The sequence below is a fragment of the Lagopus muta genome, chromosome 14 (assembly GCF_023343835.1).
Source record: "Lagopus muta isolate bLagMut1 chromosome 14, bLagMut1 primary, whole genome shotgun sequence".
Lineage (NCBI taxonomy): Eukaryota > Metazoa > Chordata > Aves > Galliformes > Phasianidae > Lagopus > Lagopus muta.
In genome coordinates this window covers 1,467,336-1,488,010 of record NC_064446.1, presented here as the reverse complement: position 1 = coordinate 1,488,010, position 20,675 = coordinate 1,467,336, and the positions used below count along the sequence as shown (strand labels likewise).

The window sequence follows — 20,675 nt, the reverse complement described above, 5'->3', positions numbered from 1 at the left end:
ACACAGGATGGGGAGAGCCCAGCACAGGACAGAGCAGAGCTGCCAACTTTGAAATATCTCCCTCCGATCAAAGTACAAAGCAGAATGGATGAGCTAACTTGGGCATACTGGAGATGTCTGCAATGCTTCAAAGAACAAAGCATACCTAAAGACAGCAGTTTGGTAACAATCCTTATGTAGGGATGTACCACGGCAACAGCGTTGGGAAGACTGGGATCCTGAGACACAACCAAAGTGTGCCAGGAGAGGTATTACCTGAGCCGGGGTCAGGGTACAGAACAGCATGAATTTCACTGGCTTGAGGTGCAATTTCTCCCTTGCCAGTAGGGGACGTGTGTCCGTTATTCCAATAATGAATGAACCTTGCTGCGATCACTAAGATCTTTGACTAACTAGAAATCTTTGATTTTGACTGTGTTTCTCACAGTACCTACACATACGTGAGAAGAAAATACCACGGTACCTGCTCTGAAGGAAACTGTATCCCATTAGAGATAGTCACCCAGGTGTACATGCTGCTGTAAAATGACAGCACTACAGTGCATCTGGCATGGCCCTACATCAGTGTTTGTAGGGGACACATTCCCCCACACCACTCTTCTGTTCTTTTCTGCCTTCAACATCGCAGAAGTCAGTGCCTCCAGCTGCATCCCAGCTCTTCCATTTCTCAGATCTGCTCTACATATGCAGCTTCTGCTAAATACAAGATTCTCGGGGAACCAAGACTGTCTCTACGGACAAGGAAACCAGGATCGTAGCAGAAATGGCACAGGCCTTAGCAGCAAACGTGAACTCAAACCTAAACTCTCAGCCTTGACAGCTCTACGCAAAGTACGGAATCGACTCCCTCCTGTCCACAATTCAAAGGGATCTTTGCAATCTGTTAAGATTTACCTTGGCAGCAGAGAAATAAAAAAGGAGGAGAGCAAAGAGTTACCTGCACATCTCTGGCATTCTGCTCCAGCTCTGGCTCTCCTGCAATACCCAGCCAGTGGCTGATGTGAACAAGTCTCATGAACAGACAACACAGAACTAAGAAGTCAAGAAAACACAGCCACCATTTTTGCTGCCATTTTGAATTCAGCATATGAACATGGACATAAGGCCAGGAAATGCTTCCAGCAGTCAAGCATCACAGGGAAACTCTTCAAGAAAGATTGGTGGTCTTCTCTGTAAGCACTAAAATCCAAACCCACAACACCTGGAACTTAAAGATACTCAACTTCGAGCTAGGGCCTTAAATTCCTCTCCTGAACTACACAGCACACAATTTCATTTTAGGAATATTTCAACACTTCTCATAAAGTTTCCAACTCTCCTGCTCAACCTCGGTGAATATGAAACTTCAGATGAAAAAGAGAAGATGGGCATTTTTTCAAATTATTTCAAGAAACCATAAAATCATAGAATTGATCAGAATGGAAAAGACTTTCCAGATCTTCAAGACCAACCTCAACCTAACCATCCTACCTGAATTCTAACAACCAAAACCAGGATGGATTCAATCCCAGGTTTTTCACACAAGATATACTGCCTTTATGTGTTTGTTGAGACTTGCTCAAGGAAGGCCAAGAGTTCCTGCCATCACAGCCTTTACATTTCCAAATGCATCTGCTCTGTTCAGAAAATGGGAAACGTGGCACGCAGCCACCCTGGGCAGAAGGCCTATACACAGAATTACAGCTTTGACAAAACTCTTCATCACAGTGTTGCGCTTAGGTCGACTAGAGGCTTCTCCCAAGATTTATAACACATTAAAGATATGCATCACTCTGTATACAGAGAAAAATTTTGTCATCAGAGGATCACCATTACCATGCCAGACAATGAAACTGGGAAAAAATGGTGCATAAATATTACAGGTCTTGACACCAACTATGAAATCAAACCATTGCCCACACAGCATCACTGCTGACCCACCTGCTGCTCACATTCAAATCCAGCCACTCACCATCCTTGCTCTGCACTCACTACCTCTTCTTGCACCATGCATACATCCAACATGAAGCAGGCTGTCAGCTCCTAGCAACAGCACGTCACTGAGTGACAGCTGAAAGAAACTTCAGCACATCCAAGTCCTTTTCCTGACTGCTGAAATATTTAAGCCAGCTATTCCAGTCTGCCGAGGACTCTCTTCCACACTGAGTACCAGATTAAACTTGGACAACAAGGGAGGCCAATCTGACAAGTGAAAGACTTACCAGCCACGGCTCAGATCTCCTGCTGCACTGTCAGCAAATGTCATTCAACATGGAGACAAAGTGATCAACCCACAAAGTATCTCTTACCATACCAATTACCTGCTCGCAGAGTCGGCTCCATTCCTGGGAACTCAGCATTCAAACAATCCTCTTTCCTCCACAAGTTCTGCACACACAGCATCCCCACGACGTTCCCAAATTATTCTCCTATGATTGTCTTCAATATTTGTTGATAACAAACAGCTTCAAAGAAGCAGCAGCCCAGCCCATTTTTCCACTACATGTGCAAAGATGTGTCAAGGGTGGATACAAGGACAGGGAAACCTGCATAACGATGCACACGATACAAGTCTCAGCACCAGGTATGAAAGGAAACCACTGCCCTGACAAAGCCGCACTGACTCAACTATTTCCTGTTCCTGTACCAGATTCAGATTCCAGCTTTCCGAGCAAAATAACCTCAATGCCAGAATGCAACATGTCAGCATCTGTTACCACAGGAAGAGCTTCTTTTTTTTTTTCAATGACTTCTGAAGGAAACAGAAGCGTGTTGAAGGCCTGACAGATGAAAATATTCCAGGTACGTATGGACATTTCATCACCCAGTCCTGTGATTTCAACAGATCTTCCCGACTTTGAAAGATACCAGGCCATGGAGGCCGAGCAACAGACCTTGAAAACAAAGCCAGCAATGACATAAAACAAAATGAAGGGAGCCCAGCCTTCCCAGGTTATGTCACTGAGCACTTCTGCACGTAAATGAAAACAATCAGATACATAAACTCAAACTAAACAACAGTAGAAAACAAAAAATAAACGACAAATACAAAGAACTAAGATACTTATCATCTCTAAAGAGATGAGAGAGAGGAAATTCAGACCCTCCATCTGCCCTGTCTCTATACAGATTCATCCGATTTGCTGAGCAGCCATTAGGAAAAGAGAAAAGAAAGTTGACAACACCAGCAGAAATGCTGCTAGCAAAAAGCATTTCAGTCAATCATCTCTAGAAAGTGACAACCCTGTTGTTCCTTTGTGCCCATCCAAAGAGGAGATACATGACTCAGATCATTTGCTGCTCTGGGCATTTCATTACAACGCAGCTCGTTAAGAGCCAGTAGGACAATTGCAAGAGATCCTCCAGCTGTTACATGATATCTCTGATATGGGAGACACAGCATCAGTCCATGAAAATAAAAAAAAATACTGAACTCTGCCATTTATTCGGTCTCAGCAGATATGGAACTCGTTTTTAATTAGTGATGCAGGTAATGAAAAGTGAGTGTTAGCTCAGAAAGGAAGGAATGATGTCAAAGCTACAGTGTTTGACTTCTCAATATTGACATGCAGATAAACTCTCAGTGAGATATAAGATAAGGAATCTATTACGCATACAGTTTATCTGACGACTGAGTCGCTTCCCTTCGGGTGAAGATGACAGGGGGAGAAACGGCACGTATTGAAAGGAGGCGGTGAGAGTGCAAACACTTCACAAGACCCGAATAGAATCTCTCCACACGCCTCTGGCAACGGCACTGTCACTACCGCAGCACAAGCGAGAGAGGAACAAAACTGCAAACTAGGGGCGTTACAAAAATGAGGATAGAGAAGAGGGAAGAGAGATGAACAAAGCCAACAGTCCCACAAAAAAAGGAAGCCTGGAGCAAGGAGAGCAAACGCGATATCAGGGAATGTAAAATGCAAAGGAAGCGGGGAACAGGGATGGAATGACACAGCAAGGGAGGGAGTGTGGAGGCGGCGCGGTGGCAGCACTCACCGTGAGGGCGTCGGGCTCGGCGGCGCGGTGCGCGGCAGCGTCTTCCCCGCGCGGCGGCGCGGCCTCGTCCGAAGGCGGCCGGGCCGGGAGCGTGTCGCAGCAGCTGCCGCCCGCGCAGCGCGGCTGGCTCTTGCGCGAGTCGGCCGTGAGCGACACGTCGTGCGAGTAGGAGCGCAGGAAGGCGCGGACGCCGTCGATGCCCACGAAGTGCGAGGCCGGCACGCCGCGCCACGCGCCGCCGGCCGAAGGCGCCGCGGGCGGCCGCGAAAGCCGCCGGCGCCGCAGGCGCAGCGCCAGCAGCAGCAGCAGCGAGGCGACCAAGAGGCACGACACGGCCGCCACGGCCAGCACCAGCCAGCGCGTCAGGCCCAGCGCGGGCTCGGCCGGCGCCGCCGCGCTGCCCAGCTCCGACAGCAGCTCGGCCACGCTCTCGGCCAGCACCACCGTCAGCGTGGCCGTGGCCGACAGCGCCGGCCGGCCCCGGTCCTTCACCACCACCACCAGGCTGTGCCGGGACGCGTCGCGGGCCAGCGGCGAGCGCGCCGTGCGCACCTCGCCGCTGTGCAGCCCCACGCGGAACAGCCCCGGCTCCGTCGCCTTGGCCAGCTCGTACGACAGCCACGCGTTCTGCCCCGCGTCCGCGTCCACCGCCACCACCTTGGCCACCAGCGCGCCGGGCTCCGCCCAACGCGGCGCCAGCTCCACGCCCGCCCAGCTCCACGCGCCCAAACCCGCACCCGCACCCGCACCCGGCACTGCCGCCGCCGGCGGGTACAGCACCTGCGGCGCGTTGTCGTTCTCGTCCGCGATCAGCAGCCGCACCGACACGTTGCTGCTCAGCGGCGGCGAGCCGCCGTCCTCCGCCCGCACCCACAGCTCCACCTCGCGCACCTCCTCGTAGTCGAACGAGCGCAGCGCGTACAGCGCGCCCGTCTCCGCCTGCACCGACACGTACGACGACAGCGGCGCGCCCCGCAGACGCCCCTCCCGCAGCCCGTAGCGCACGCGCGCGTTCTGACCCCAGTCCGCGTCCCACGCGCGCACCGTCAGCACCAGCGCGCCCTCCGCGTTGTTCTCCGACACACGCGCGCTGTAGCGCGCCTCCGCGAACACCGGCGCGTTGTCGTTCACGTCCAGCACCCGCAGCGCCAGCACCGCGCCGCTCCGCAGCGACGGCGACCCGCCGTCCGCCGCCCGCACCGTCACGTTGTACTCCGACGCCCGCTCGCGGTCCAGCTCCCGCGCCGTCACCACGCTGTAGTAGTCGTCCAGCGCCCGCTCCAGACGGAACGGCACGCTCTCGCCCAGGCTGCACCGCACCTCCCCGTTCGCGCCCGAGTCGCGGTCCTGCACGTGCACCAGCGCCACCACCGTCCCCGGCGCCGCGTCCTCCGAGATCTCGCTCAGCGCCGAACGCACCCAAATCTCGGGCGCGTTGTCGTTCACGTCCGTCACCGAGATCGACACTCTTGCCTTGTCAGAAAGCCCACCGCCATCCCGTGCCTGTACCTCGAATTCATACAGTTCGTCATCTTCGAAGTCCAGGTTCCTCACCAGGCTTATCACTCCCGTGTCTTGCTCCAGCTGGAATACCTTCGATGATTTTTTCGTTGTTTTTCTCAGTGTGTACTTTATTTCGCCGTTGCTTCCATCGTCGGGGTCGGTGACGGTGACGCTGAGCAGCGTGGAGCCCACGGGCACGTCCTCGGGCACTCGCACCGTGTACACCGCCTGGCTGAACGCGGGCGCGTTGTCGTTGGCGTCCAGCACAGCCACGCGGATGCGCGCCGTGCCCGTCCGCGACGGATCGCCGCCGTCACTCGCCCTCAGCAGCAGCTCGTGAAACGCCGCCTCCTCCCGGTCCAGCGCCTTGGCCAGCACCAGCTCGGGACGCTTCTCCCCGTCGCCTCCCGCCTGCACCGACAGCGAGAAGTGCTCGTCGCCGATCAGCGCGTAGCTCTGCAGGGAATTCGCACCCACGTCCGGGTCGTGAGCCTCGGGCAGAGTAAAACGGGATCCTATAGCTGTCGTCTCGATCATTTCTTCATGTACTTGGAGTTCCTCGAAGCTGGGCGTATTGTCATTAATATCCGTGATTTCCACTTCGATTGCATAAACCTTCATCTCGCCCTCCACGATCAGCTCACAGCGTAGCACGCATTGGGGTTCGCTCTCGCACAGCTGCTCCCTGTCGATCCTCTCGGCCGTCACCAAGTGGCCGCTGCTCGCATGCAGAGCGAAATACTGCGTCCTGCCTTGGGACACCACGCGGGCGCCGCGCCCGCCGAGCGCCGCCAGCTCCAGCGCCAGGTCCTCGGCCACGTCGCCCACGAACGAGCCCTTCGGCAGCTCCTCGGGCACCGAGTAGCGCAGCTGCCCCCACGCCGCCTCCCACGCCGCCACCAACACGCACCACAGCAGCGCCCGCTGACTCCGGCACCACCGCCCTTCTCTCGCCGCGCACATCTCCCGCACGGTACCGCCGACACCTCACGATCGCTGCTTCTGCGCCGCTCCGACTTCTGATTCCTCTTCTCTCTTTCCTTCTTCTCCGCCTCCGGCTCCTCGTCTGCTGCCGACCGCTCCCGCCGCCCCTCCGCCTCGCTGCAGCACCGCTCCGCACCGCTCGGCCGCTCGCAGCCGCCCGGACGCCGACACAGCCAGCGAGCGAGCGAGCGAGCCGGGCCGCAGCGGGCGGGGCTGCCTGCAGCGCTCCGCTCCTTCCTCTCCTCCGCGGTGAACAGCGGCGCCCGCAGTCGACGCCCGGCACTGCACGCACGGCTCCACCGAGCAACGCCGCTGCCTCTGCTGCGGGAACCGCCGCCACCGCACAACTGCCGCGCTCTCAGTTCGTTAATATGGCCGGCATTTCGATGCCTGCAGTCATTCCCTTCTTGCAGGTGACTATGTAGTCTTTTCTGTTCTTCATGTTGCTCATGATTTGAGAGACAGCAGGGCTCCTCTGTACATCTTTCTTTCTGCTGTTTAGGATGTGGTCCTCTTCCTTTGAATCTCCATGTCGTTCTCATTAGTCTTATCTCATTACTGCATAAGTTATTGCATACCTTCTCCACTACCATTGCAGTGATTAGTCATTCAGTCCTTCCTGCAGTACGTTTTCTTCTGCATCCTCCAACCATGGTTAATATTCTGCATGTGCTTTTGACTTGGTCTTTTCATTTGTGTTGTTTTTCTCTATGATGGGGGTTCATTGGATCCATCTCACCCTCGTCTACTTCTCCTACTACCACAGGAAGACAAATCCCCAACCGAACAATCCCCCTTTACCGAGATGCTCCAATTAAAAAGGAGCACCTTTCAATCCTCTGAGCTGGCTGTGCACCCACACTACAATCTTTCCACAGAGCACGGAAGCCGATGGTATTAGTCAGCATTTCATTCCCTTGTATCCTCCTCTTCTTGGATAATTAGAGTTCATGCTTCCATTTGCTCAGAGCAGTCATTACCAGAGAATTACCTCTAGAATATTTGCTATTTCCAACTCATGAGAAAATAAATTGGAAACCGTCCTTTGTGAAGTATAATCCATTTTAGTTTCAGCTGTAACTATGCACTGTAGAAGCACAATCTATACCACGTTTATCACAGCTCTTCTTGAGTGAGGGTTTCCCTACCTTTCACATGAGCACTCCTGATGAAATGCTACATTCCGTTGTGACTTCACAGTATTGTTTTCATATCCCACTTGGCAAATGGAACTTCCCACTCACATCCTGCAGGGATCCAAGTTCCAAAATCACATCTCCGCTTGTCAGGATGCCTTGATTAGCCAGTAACTCCCTACATCCTACCTCAAACCCCTGCCATGGAGCACACCATTCTGGACTGTCTTCACTGAGCAGCTCCCACCATACAAGCATCAGGTGGTTAAGGTTTCTGACAGGCAACATATACACTGAAGGCTTTTCCAGTATCACTGGAAAAATATGTCATGTGTCCAAATTCCTTCAGAAGAAGAAACTCAGATTGTATGTCACATCCACTGTGTGCCTGAACCAAGCAAGGAAATAAGCATCTATGCCAAACTGAAGCAGAAATCATTTCTGCCTTTCCTCTGGACAGTCCTGAATGACTGCCAACGTGTGCCATGGGGCACACCATTCTAGACTGTCACCAGTGAGCAGTTCCCATCATATCATTGTTAAGGTATTTCATAGGTAACAATTACACTGCAGGCTTGGCTTATTTCAGTGGAAACTATGTCATAGGTCCAACTCTTTCTAAAAAAGAAACTGAGATTGTATGGCACGTCCACTTCGTGCCCAATGGATAACTGAACCAAGCAAGGAAATTAGCATCTATGCCAACGTGAAGCAGAAATCATTTCTGTCATTCCTTGACCTCCAGGCAATCTTGACTGATTGTTTTTCCTCACTGTAGCAGCAGACTGGTGTCCAGAATAGTTGAAGCTCCCAATCTTGCTTTCAGTTCACCTACAGTTCTAACAAGCCACCAACTCACACACCAGAAGAAACCACGATGGAATCTGGTATGAAGGCAACAGAGACTGATGGTAGCCATGCATGCAGTTCCACATGCAGCTGTATGATAAGGTCACTCACTCGGATCTGTTACAGTTCTAGTTTTGCATTTACAGGGAACATCTGCACCACAGCATTCTTCTGCTCCTCTTCCCCTTTGTCTTCATAAATGTAAGTCCTTCCTGATGCACTCTTTCACCTCTCAGACCTCATCTGTGTCTCCAGCTTTTACCATACAATTTGAAACTCAGGAAAGCATCACTGCCTCTAAGGACAGGAAAATCATAAGAGAAATGGAGCAGCTTTGACACCACCAATAAAAGCATACCGCTGCCCAAACTAAGGGGCGTTAACATACCAACTTTCTCTGCTATAAACCGGGTTTTCTTCCCCGCGCTCCACAAGCCCGCACACTGTCAGCACCACGGACAGCGTCCGCACTCCTGCGGTTCCCTCTCGCAGCGGCAACGCGTTGCGTTCACTGACATTTAACTGATGGAGGAATACATCAGAGCCTTAGCATGGACAGCTGTGAACGTCCTAGGTCTGCATTGAAACCTCTCCCTCCATCCCACAGATCTACAATCTTACAGTCTTTTAAGGTTTACATTTACAGCACAGACATAAAAACGGGGCAGAACACAGAAGTGCCAACACATCCCCAGACTCCCACACCATCTGTAACTCTCTTGAAATACCCAGCTAGTGGCTTACGTGAACAACAGATGCAAAATAAAATAAATCCAATATAAATAAGCAAACAACAATAACAACAAACCCTTTCTACACAGACAAAAGTCTAGGTGTAGATACAGTCCCTCAAGCAGAAAGGAAATAGCCAAGAGAAACACATCAGTACGGTGACACAGTCTTCTCTACAAGCAGCAGCATTTTTCCACAGAGCACAGTGAATTCACTGAGGACCTAACCTGCAAGTAGTGCTTCCATCTCATCCTCTGTTCAACCTGTGCATGACACCTTTAGAAAAAGTCATCAGGTTCACAAAGTATCTTGCTATGCCTCCTGCTCACCTTGAAAGAAAACAAAACTTTAAATGTAGAAGTGTCAACATAAGAATCTTTCCTAACTATTTCAGGAAATTTTGATGGATTCTGTTTCAGTTGCCTTATATGGAAACTTCTGAACTCAGACAGCTGAGACCTTGCCAAAGGAGGAAGGAGATCTTGCAATACAACCATGCCATTTCCAAGTGCAAAATCCCTATTCAGAAATGGGAAACACAAACTACAAAAACACTGGGAACGAATCCCTTGAAAAGGGGGATTTTAAAGCTAAGAAGATACTCTATGCCATGTTATAGTTCAATATGGATGGATTAACAGTTTCACACAATAAATATACTATGTTACATGTATTCATCATCACCATACACAGTTATTTGAAAATCTTTGATCATCAGAAGACTACCACTGCCATTCAAAACAATGAAAATGAGATAAAAATTTGCAAAGATGCTGAAGGCCTTCACACCAACTGTGAAATCAATCCACTGTCCACACAATGTCACTGCTGACCAACCTTCTTCCCACATTCAAATCCAGTCACTCAGCACTCTTTATACGCTCCATGGACATCATTCAAATTTTACCCATATGTCAGCCACTGGTCAGAGCATTTCATTCAGTGACACTTCAAGGAAACTTCAAGGACACTTCAAGTATATTCAAGTCCTCCTCCTCTGAGGCCCGGTTCAATCTTGGTAGCAGACAAGCCCAAGTAGTGGAAAGTACAGAAGGGAAGAACATCACTATCCCTCATCAGACATCACTCTTCCATCGCATCAAGTATTATTCAACATGAAATCCATGTGATGAACCCATAAAAGGGATGCTGTCACTGCATTTGTGGGCTAGAAAAGACCTCTCTACACTTGAAAGTTTGGCATTCAAACATTTCTCCTTCCTGCACCAGCTCTACATCTACACCATCCCCCAGTCATTCTCAAATACACTTTTTACCATTCCTTTAATATTTGTGGATAACAAACAGCATCAAAGCACCAGTTACCCACACACATTTTCCACAATGTCCCATCTGCAGAATGGACATCCCTCAACAGATCGTTGAGCAGAAAGGCTGAGAAGATCTTAAATGGGAAGCAGGATTTATACATGGGATAATTCATGTTCCATTGTAAGACAATCTCATCAAGCATAAGCCCAGTCAGGAAGAGGTCTGAACATGGAAAGAGCAGAAAGTTTCCGGTGTCTGTCAAAGCAGACTCATTATTGGAAGTGTGCAGAAACAATGGGACCAAAGGTTTAACCCCCTTTTCAGGAGTTTTTTGTTTTGTTTTGTTTTGTTTTTGTTTTTTTTCATGTTAAAGCTGTTGAGAAATGGTACATCACACACTTTCACCTTCTGCTTCCTTTTTCCTCAAACACAATTTTCTACTTTTGGGTGAATGAGACATTGTCAAAGGAAGGAAGGATTTTCTCCAGTACAACACCCAAAATCACTCTCCATCATATCAACCACCAGATGTCAATCTTTCTGTAGGAAGAATTAACAAAAACTTGAAGTCTGGGTCCTGCAGTTCCCAAGTGCAAAACCATTGTCCAGAAATGGGGAAAACACCCTTCAAGAAAATAAAGTCATGACTGCCTAATCATGCCTATGAAGAAACACCATAACACCACCAGGAGATGGGGAAGGACAAATGAGGTTACCAACAAGAATGATAAAAAATTCTAATATTGAGGAATTATTCTATACAAAGGAACTCTGCCTACAACTTTACTCTCTTTGCTTACAGGGACAGAGATACCACGATGGTAAGGTAAATGGCACTGGCCTTGGCACCCCATAGGAAACTGAACCACTGCTCTGCCAAAACTACACCAATATAAATGTACTGACATCTAAAGACATTCCAGCTACATATGGACAGTACACCTCCAAGTCCTACAACTGTAAAATTCTTCTCCACTTTGAGGGCTATCAGCCATATGAAACTCCCAGCATTTGTCCTTGAAAACAACTATCAACAACCAAAACATAATGAAGTGAAGAAATCACTCACTCACTGGATAAGCAATTGGCTGGGTGGTCACACTGGTCCATGTGGAGACCGTTGATGAGCAGCATTCCTCGGGGACTCAGGCTGGGACTGGTGTTATTTCCCATCTTTGTAGGTGACATGGACAGCAAGATTGCGTGAAACCTCAGCTGTTCTACAGATGACACCAAGCTGAGTGGTGCAGTTGATGTGCCAGAGGGAAGGGATGCTATCCAGAGGCACCTGAAAAAGCTTGAGAGTGGGCCCATGCCAACCTCATGCAGTTCAACAAGGCCAAGGGCAAGGTGCTTTGCCTGGGTTGGGGCAAACCCAAGCACAGAGAAATGTTGGATGGACAAAGGCCTGAGAACAGCCCAGAGGAGGATCTGGGGGTGACATTTAATGAAAGATGCAACATCAACCTGCAATGTGCACTTGCAGCCCAGAAGGTCAACAACATCATGAAAAGTGTGTCCGATTGAGGTTGAAGGAGGTGATTCTGCCCCCCTACTCCACCCTACTGAGTACTGCATCCAGTTCTGCATTCCACAACACAAGAAGGACACAGAGGTATTGAAGCAGGCCCAGAGGAGGGCCGCAGAGATAATCAGAGGGCTAGAACATCTTCCCTGTGAGGACAGGCTGAGAGGTCTGGGGCTCTTCGGCCTGGAGAAGAGAAGGCCTTGCAGGAACCTCATAGCAACCTTCCAGTACCTGAAAGGGAAGCTGGGGAGGGACTTGCAAAAGGACGTATAGAGAAAGCACAAGGGCAAATGGCTTTAAACGTAAGGCAGTATGTTGAGACTAGACAGATATTGGGATTCTTTATTGTGAGATATTAGATATTCTTTATTGTGAGGGCACTGAGACACTGGAACAGGTAGCCATGAAAGGTTGTGGATGTTTCCCCCCTGCAGACATTCAAGGCCAGGCTGGATGGGACTGTGAGCATCCTGGTCTAGAGTGAGGCATCCCTACCTGTGGCAGGGGAATTGGAACTAGATGATCTTAGTGGTCTCTTCCAACACAAACCATCCCATGACTTTCCCACTCTATGGTCAGTTTCAAGTCACACAAATAGGCACTTGTTGACAAGAGTAAGGAAAAATCGAAAAGCAGCAAACAAATACACTAATTAAAAATCCCAAACAAGGTAGAAACAGAAAGAACAAGAACACCTACTATCTATACAGGCACAAGAAAAGCAAGCTGAACTACTTCATATCTGCCCTGATCCTACACAAATATTCTTTCAGCAAGCCAATAATTCAGACATAAGAACAGAAAGATGAGAACTCCAACGGAAATGCTGCTAACGAAATTCTACTGTTACCTCAAAAATGGGAAACGAAATGTGGCTTCTATCAACATGCACAGTATCAGTGCCATAAGTACAGCATCCCACTACTTAAATTTCACATTCCAATAAGCTGACAATTCAATGACCAAATGTAAGAAATGCAAAACCGTTTTCAAATAACCAAATCTGTGAAATGACAATTCTATTCTCCCTTATTTCCATCCAAAGAGTGAGTCAAATCATTTACTGCTACGGGTAGGTGAAGAGAAGGGTAAGGAATGAGCTGTAAGGGAGGAAAGGAGAAGCAGAGTAATTTGGACAAGGACAAACAGAAGATGCAACGTAACAACGAAACCGCGCTCCAACATGTCAACCACCAGATGTCAGTTTCCTTTCTGTAGGATGGATAAACAGCAAAAACCTTAAGTCTGGATCCCACAATCCAGTTGCAGCTGCCATTGCAAGTGTTTGTGCATGTGTCATGCACGCTCAGGTCTATCTTAGATATGTCACAGACAGGAAATTGCAAACTACATCCCAAGTGCTGTCTGCGAGCCCTTCACACACAGCACCCTGGAGCCATTCACAAGCACTCACATCTGCTCTAACTGTGAATTATCCCAACATCTACCAGACGACAATGAAGAACCAGTTGCCCAGCCGGTTTCTCCAACAGGTGCATGAAAACGACTGCACATAAGCGTTTTCAATCATGTGCTCAACGCATCACGATGCATCAACAGAAATAAGGGAAAACAGAAAGAAAGGAAAGCAGCTTCATTACAGCGGGCCTCATTAAGACCAAGTCGTGCAATAGTAAGACATATTTCACTCGTTATACGATACCATTGATAGGGGAGCCACAGTATCAGTCCATGACAATTTAAAAAAAAAATTAACTGATCTCTCTCACCTATTTCGGCCCTACAGATATGGAATTTCTTTCATTACCACTGCATATAGTAGAAATTGTTACCTCAAAAAGAAAGGAACGATGTCAAATCTACAGCGTTTGACTTGTCAATACTCACACGCTGATAAACCGACATTGAGATAGACAAAAGCAATAACCGGGGAAAGAGCTTCAACTAACGAGTTATTTAAGATAAGGAATTTATTAAGCATACAGTTATTGTGTGTACATCTGAGAAATGTCGTTACACCTCGGGTGTAGCTGAGAGGGGGGGAAATGGCACGAATTGAAAGGAGGTAGTGAAAGTGCAAACGCTTCACACGTCGCGAAAAGAGTATCTCAAGACGCCTCGGGGTACGGCACAGCCACTACCGCTGTCTGAGAGAGCGACAACGATCTACAAAAGAGGGTCGTTAACACCAAACAACAGAGCGAATGAGGATAGAGGAGAGGAAAGAGACGTGAACAGCCAACAGCCACACACACAAAAAAAGGAAGCCTGGAGCAGGGAAGGGAAACGTAATATTGGGGAATGTCAAATCCAGAGGGACAGGGGAGCGGGAATGGAGTGGATACAGGGACATTCCTTCCCTCAACATATCAACATGCAGACAAGATGAGAAGAGTTCGAATGTAAAGCAGAAATTAGATATAGGGTCATTAACCTCCTGTTTCAAGACCATCTCACACGACACACACCCAGCACATGTGCTATTGGGAAGTTATTCAAACCTGCCAGCAATGCAGAGTAAGGTGGAAGTCAAAGCCAATTTATGGTTGGAAGCACACAGAAATAAAGAAACCAGAAGTTGAAGTCTCTCCTTATGGGCCTAATTTGGAAGTTGATTCTTCCCAGAATCTATACTACATCCTCTCCAATCTTATGCTTCCTGTTTCATCACAGAGAAAAGGTTGTCTACAGCTGATTGAGACCTTGTCAAAGGAAGGAAGGATTTCCTGTAATACAACACTCTCATATCCCAGTGTAACAGCATTGTCCACAAATGGAAAACATGAACCACAACCATCCTGGAAGTACAGGCCTGTAGACATGAAAATCACAGTGAAGGAAATGTACTTAATAGGGATACAGGATACCAGAGATGGGTAAAGGAGGATTCACACTACCATTAGATGACATTCCAGTTCTAAAGACTTGTTCCGCAAATCTTTTGTGCAATCTTCATTTGCAGGCAACTTGCTTCACCTGGAAATGAAGACTGTCCTGTAAACAGCACAGAGCTTTGCACCAGCTCTGAAATGAAAACATACCCTTCTCAAAACCATGCTAACCATCTACTTATTGAGTTCAACACCAGCCTCTCACCTTCTCTCTACATTCAAAGACTTCAATTGAAAGTGGCGTGACCAACTATGACAGCATTTGGTACTAAGTTGATCATGAACAAAACTCCATTCAAGGATATTCTGCAGAAAACTACAATATTCGTTTTTCCTATTGACAGCTGTGAACATTAAAGACGTACTGAAACATCTCCACCACTGGACATTTATCAATGATATTCCAGTCTTGAAAGGTTTAACAACTTCACTGAGATCTGCCTTCAGCATTCGAAGGAAACAAGGCAAAAATGTTGATTTCAAAACAGTGGTGAACAGCACCGTCACTGTAGAGACATTGCTCTTGGATCCATCCAAACACAATGGAACTGGACATTTAAGTGATAAAACTAAGAGAACAGGTGCCATAGAAGGATGTTAGCAAAGATACACCCATATCTACTGTTAACTTTGCACTGCCAACAGCCACGTGGGAAAAGTAAGCCTGCAGCAGGGAGGGAAAACGTGATATGGTGAAACGTCAAATGCAAAGGGACAGGCAAGCGGGGAGGGAGACAGTGGGCAGGCGGCGCGGTGGCAGCACTCACCGTGAGGGCGTCGGGCTCGGCGGCGCGCTGCGCGGCAGCGTCTTCCCCGCGCGGCGGCGCGGCCTCGTCCGAAGGCGGCCGGGCCGGGAGCGTGTCGCAGCAGCTGCCGCCCGCGCAGCGCGGCTGGCTCTTGCGCGAGTCGGCCGTGAGCGACACGTCGTGCGAGTAGGAGCGCAGGAAGGCGCGGACGCCGTCGATGCCCACGAAGTGCGAGGCCGGCACGCCGCGCCACGCGCCGCCGGCCGAAGGCGCCGCGGGCGGCCGCGAAAGCCGCCGGCGCCGCAGGCGCAGCGCCAGCAGCAGCAGCAGCGAGGCGACCAAGAGGCACGACACGGCCGCCACGGCCAGCACCAGCCAGCGCGTCAGGCCCAGCGCGGGCTCGGCCGGCGCCGCCGCGCTGCCCAGCTCCGACAGCAGCTCGGCCACGCCCTCGGCCAGCACCACCGTCAGCGTGGCCGTGGCCGACAGCGCCGGCCGGCCCCGGTCCTTCACCACCACCACCAGGCTGTGCCGGGACGCGTCGCGGGCCAGCGGCGAGCGCGCCGTGCGCACCTCGCCGCTGTGCAGCCCCACGCGGAACAACCCCGGCTCCGTCGCCTTGGCCAGCTCGTACGACAGCCACGCGTTCTGCCCCGCGTCCGCGTCCACCGCCACCACCTTGGCCACCAGCGCGCCGGGCTCCGCCCAACGCGGCGCCAGCTCCACGCCCGCCCAGCTCCACGCGCTCGCGCCCGGACCCGCACCCGCACCCGGCGCTGCCGCCGCCGGCGGGTACAGCACCTGCGGCGCGTTGTCGTTCTCGTCCGCGATCAGCAGCCGCACCGACACGTTGCTGCTCAGCGGCGGCGAGCCGCCGTCCTCCGCCCGCACCCACAGCTCCACCTCGCGCACCTCCTCGTAGTCGAACGAGCGCAGCGCGTACAGCGCGCCCGTCTCCGCCTGCACCGACACGTACGACGACAGCGGCGCGCCCCGCAGACGCCCCTCCCGCAGCCCGTAGCGCACGCGCGCGTTCTGACCCCAGTCCGCGTCCCACGCGCGCACCGTCAGCACCAGCGCGCCCTCCGCGTTGTTCTCCGACACACGCGCGCTGTAGCGCGCCTCCGCGAACACCGGCGCGTTGTCGTTCACGTCCAGCACCCGCAGCGCCAGCACCGCGCCGCTCCGCAGCGACGGCGACCCGCCGTCCGCCGCCCGCACCGTCACGTTGTACTCCGACGCCCGCTCGCGGTCCAGCTCCCGCGCCGTCACCACGCTGTAGTAGTCGTCCAGCGCCCGCTCCAGACGGAACGGCACGCTCTCGCCCAGGCTGCACCGCACCTCCCCGTTCGCGCCCGAGTCGCGGTCCTGCACGTGCACCAGCGCCACCACCGTCCCCGGCGCCGCGTCCTCCGAGATCTCGCTCAGCGCCGAACGCACCCAAATCTCGGGCGCGTTGTCGTTCACGTCCGTCACCGAGATCGACACCTTCGCCGTGTCGAACAGCTCTCCTCCGTCTCGTGCCTGCACTTCGAGTTCGTATGAATCTCCTTCCTCGTAGTCCAGGTTTCTCACCAGCCTGATCGCTCCAGTGTCCGGTTCCAGGTGGAAGAATTTCCTTGCTACGTTTGTCTGTTTTCTCAGCGAATACTTCACGTCACCATAGACTCCGTCGTCGGGGTCGGTGGCGGTGACGCTGAGCAGCGTGGAGCCCACGGGCACGTCCTCGGGCACTCGCACCGTGTACACCGCCTGGCTGAACGCGGGCGCGTTGTCGTTGGCGTCCAGCACAGACACGCGGATGCGCGCCGTGCCCGTCCGCGACGGATCGCCGCCGTCGCTCGCCCTCAGCAGCAGCTCGTGAAACGCCGCCTCCTCCCGGTCCAGTGCCTTCGCCAGCACCAGCTCGGGACGCTTCTCGCCGTCGGCCCCCGCCTGCACCGACAGCGAGAAGTGCTCGTCGCCACTCAGCGCGTAGCTCTGCAGGGAATTCACACCCACGTCCGGGTCGTGAGCCTCCGCCAGTAGAAAACGCGATCCAATAGCTGACGTTTCACTAATTCTCAGTTCTTTTTCTGATTCCTCGAATGTGGGCGCGTAGTCGTTAATGTCCGTGATTTCCACTTCGATCGCATAAACCTTCATCTCGCCCTCCACGATCAGCTCACAGCGCAGCACGCATCGGGGTTCGCTCTCGCACAGCTGCTCCCTGTCGATCCTCTCGGCCGTCACCAAGTGGCCGCTGCTCGCATGCACAGCGAAATACTGCGTCCTGCCTTGGGACACCACGCGGGCGCCGCGCCCGCCGAGCGCCGCCAGCTCCAGCGCCAGGTCCTCGGCCACGTCGCCCACGAACGAGCCCTTGGGCAGCTCCTCGGGCACCGAGTAGCGCAGCTGCCCCCACGCCGCCTCCCACGCCGCCAACAACACGCACCACAGCAGCGCCCGCTGACTCCGGCACCACCGCCCTTCTCTCGCCGCGCACATCTCCCGCACGGACCCGCCGACAACGAACCACCGCCGCTCACGCGCCGCTCCCACTCCGACTTCTTCTTCTTTCAATTCTCTCCCGCCTTCTGCTCCGGCTCCGGCTCGGCGTCCGCTGCCGACCGCTCCCGCCGCCCCTCCGCCTCGCTGCAGCACCGCTCCGCACCGCTCGGCCGCTCGCAGCCGCCCGGACGCCGACACAGCCAGCGAGCGAGCGAGCGAGCCGGGCCGCAGCGGGCGGGGCTGCCTGCAGCGCTCCGCTCCTTCCTCTCCTCCGCGGTGAACAGCGGCGCCCGCAGCCCACGCCCGGCACTGCACGCACGGCTCCACCGAGCAACGCCGCTGCCTCTGCCGCCGGAACCGCCGCCACCGCACAGCCCGGCACGCAGCGCTTCCTCAGCATTTCGTTAATATTCCCGGCATTTCTTTTCCCAAACACTTAACATGATTGTGAGGAAAGAGTACTTTATTCTGGGTGCTCATTACATACAGGCGATAGAAAGTCCCTCTTCAGTCCGAGATTTCTTACTCAGAGCAAGGAGAAATGTTGTGATTTATTCCAGCTCCTTACACTGACTCTTTACCCGTTTCTGCAGAAGCACTAATTCCATGGGGTTGGCCAGAGATTATTCTTGCAGTTTCTCTCGAATGGAACGTTCATCACTTCTCCAAAAGTCTTTAATTTTCTGAGTACTGCACACGTTTGTGATTCCTGTTGCTGCCATGTCATCTGCCTTCAGAAGTCCATCCCACCTTCATCTCACATAGGAAAGGTATTTCATGTGCTCTGCACATACCAGAATACAAAAGGAAGTGTAGTTCTCAACCCAACCATTCCTCCCTATCATGGTGCAGGCGCCAGCAGCTCCCTTGAGCCCTCCCGGTAAAAGTTGCAATTGGCCACAAGCTCTCCACATCAGTTTGCAACATGTTCCCGAGTAGCCAGCGTGCCACAGCTAGATCAGACGTGATGGGAACATTCAAGGCTTGGTGATTTTCTTCCTCCACGAAGAATGGGTAGAGGACCACGGTTGTGTTCTCCAAAACCATTTTTCCTGCAAGGCAAGGAAGGAAGCTTGGCTCTTTGTGGCATTACTGCTTCCAGATGTCATGAAAGAAACTGGGGGACGCTGCTGTAGGGTACAGTTGCTTTGACACAACTCTGCCTGGAGAAGTCATCTTCCAGAGCACATGCAAGACACTGACAGTTCAAGCTGCATCTTCACTTCCTTTCAGTTGAGAGGACAAAACAATCATTTCTTTTTCCAGGACCATCTTGATCAACGAGATGGAAATGTGATCATCTTGGGTCTGTCATGTCTACCTCATAGAGAGGAGGATCCTTATTCTTAATTCCAACTTCTGAGTTGTAGAAGTATTTAGACTCACATTTGCAGAAGGAGCCTCTGCACCACGAACTCCATTAATTTTCCTTGCACTCATTCTGCCATTCATTTTTATTGTTCTTTCCAGCACTGCAACATTAACTTAGTCCTGCATTCACTGGTGAATTCTCCTCTTCCTTCAATGTCAACAGCCTACAATTACCTGCTCTCCTGTATCCTTAACACTCTGCTAAGGGAACCTTCCATGCACATTCTCCAGTGCATCATGAAGACGAGTTCCCAATTCAAGTTGTTCAACCCCCTGTTGGCATAGACCAGGAGCCAGGAGTTCCCCTGAGCCCTCGGAGATGGCAGGCTCTGGGCCTCCAGTCCTCCAATAAACCAGAACAACCCACAAGAGGTGGCCACAAGCATTGCAGACAAGTCTGTACTGCTTCCACATACAACCAGCATGCCACATGGCACTGACAGGCTGTGGATACATGCAGTGCTGGATGACTTTTTGCTACCTTCTGATTGCAACAGTGGGTAGAGCAGCATGGCCACCTTCTCACAGACTCCTTCCTCCAAACCAGTAGCTCAGTCATCTCAAATAATTCGGATTCTAATCATAAAGGAACAGCTGATCGTTGCGAGGCATACTATTGTAGTGTGCAGTTGCATTGACACAACCTTGCCTTAAAATGAGCTCTTGGAAGTCAATGAAAATTGAACTTGCATTTTCATATGTCATGATTTTACAGCCTGTGGGATTGGTTGAAGCCTCGTACAAACAAGATTGCCATTCCTGATCACCACGATGTTCAAAATAAGGGGCTCAGTGAAATAGGCACTAACCTGGACACAATATTAGCAGTCAAAACTTGGTACAGGAAAATACACTGCTGAACCATCAATCCTCCTGATTCAAGGGAAGGCTTGATGCTCTTCTACTGACTGTGATCCCTACGTCTGGGTTGTAAGAACAATCATCTCCAGCCTTTGGACAACTAAGATATGTGCAAGTGAGCATCCACACAAAAGTGACACAGAAATAATTTCTCCCATTCTTACCTGGGACGTCTGCAGTCACCAGATCTCTCTTGTATGTTTGCACACTTGGAGATTGGAACAGTTGGAAACTCTGGCGTTGCTTTCATTTCACTTACTTTCTAACCAGGTGCCTACACGTATATTGCAAGAAAACACCACGGCACTTGCAGTGAAGTGACACACATCCAGGTGCACACGCAGGTGTAATAGGACAGCAATACATCACAGCT

At 51.5% G+C, this 20,675-nt stretch overlaps 1 protein-coding gene across 10 annotated transcripts in view; it reads right to left on the bottom strand.

Annotated features, from left to right (window-relative positions):
* LOC125700302 (protocadherin gamma-C5-like) overlaps positions 1 to 20,675 on the bottom strand; it is a 193,004-nt gene that overhangs the window by 139,714 nt on the left and 32,615 nt on the right. The window contains exon 2 of one of the 10 annotated variants that reach the window (XM_048960796.1): positions 16,646 to 17,719. The exons of 7 other annotated variants lie outside the window; for them this stretch is intronic. In XM_048960796.1, coding sequence (XP_048816753.1) covers positions 16,646 to 17,719 — 1,074 coding nt within the window. Of the gene's footprint in view, positions 1 to 5,022; positions 6,460 to 16,645; positions 18,372 to 20,675 lie in introns of those variants that run through there. 2 more of the 10 variants (XM_048960787.1, XM_048960798.1) reach the window with 2 other exon arrangements.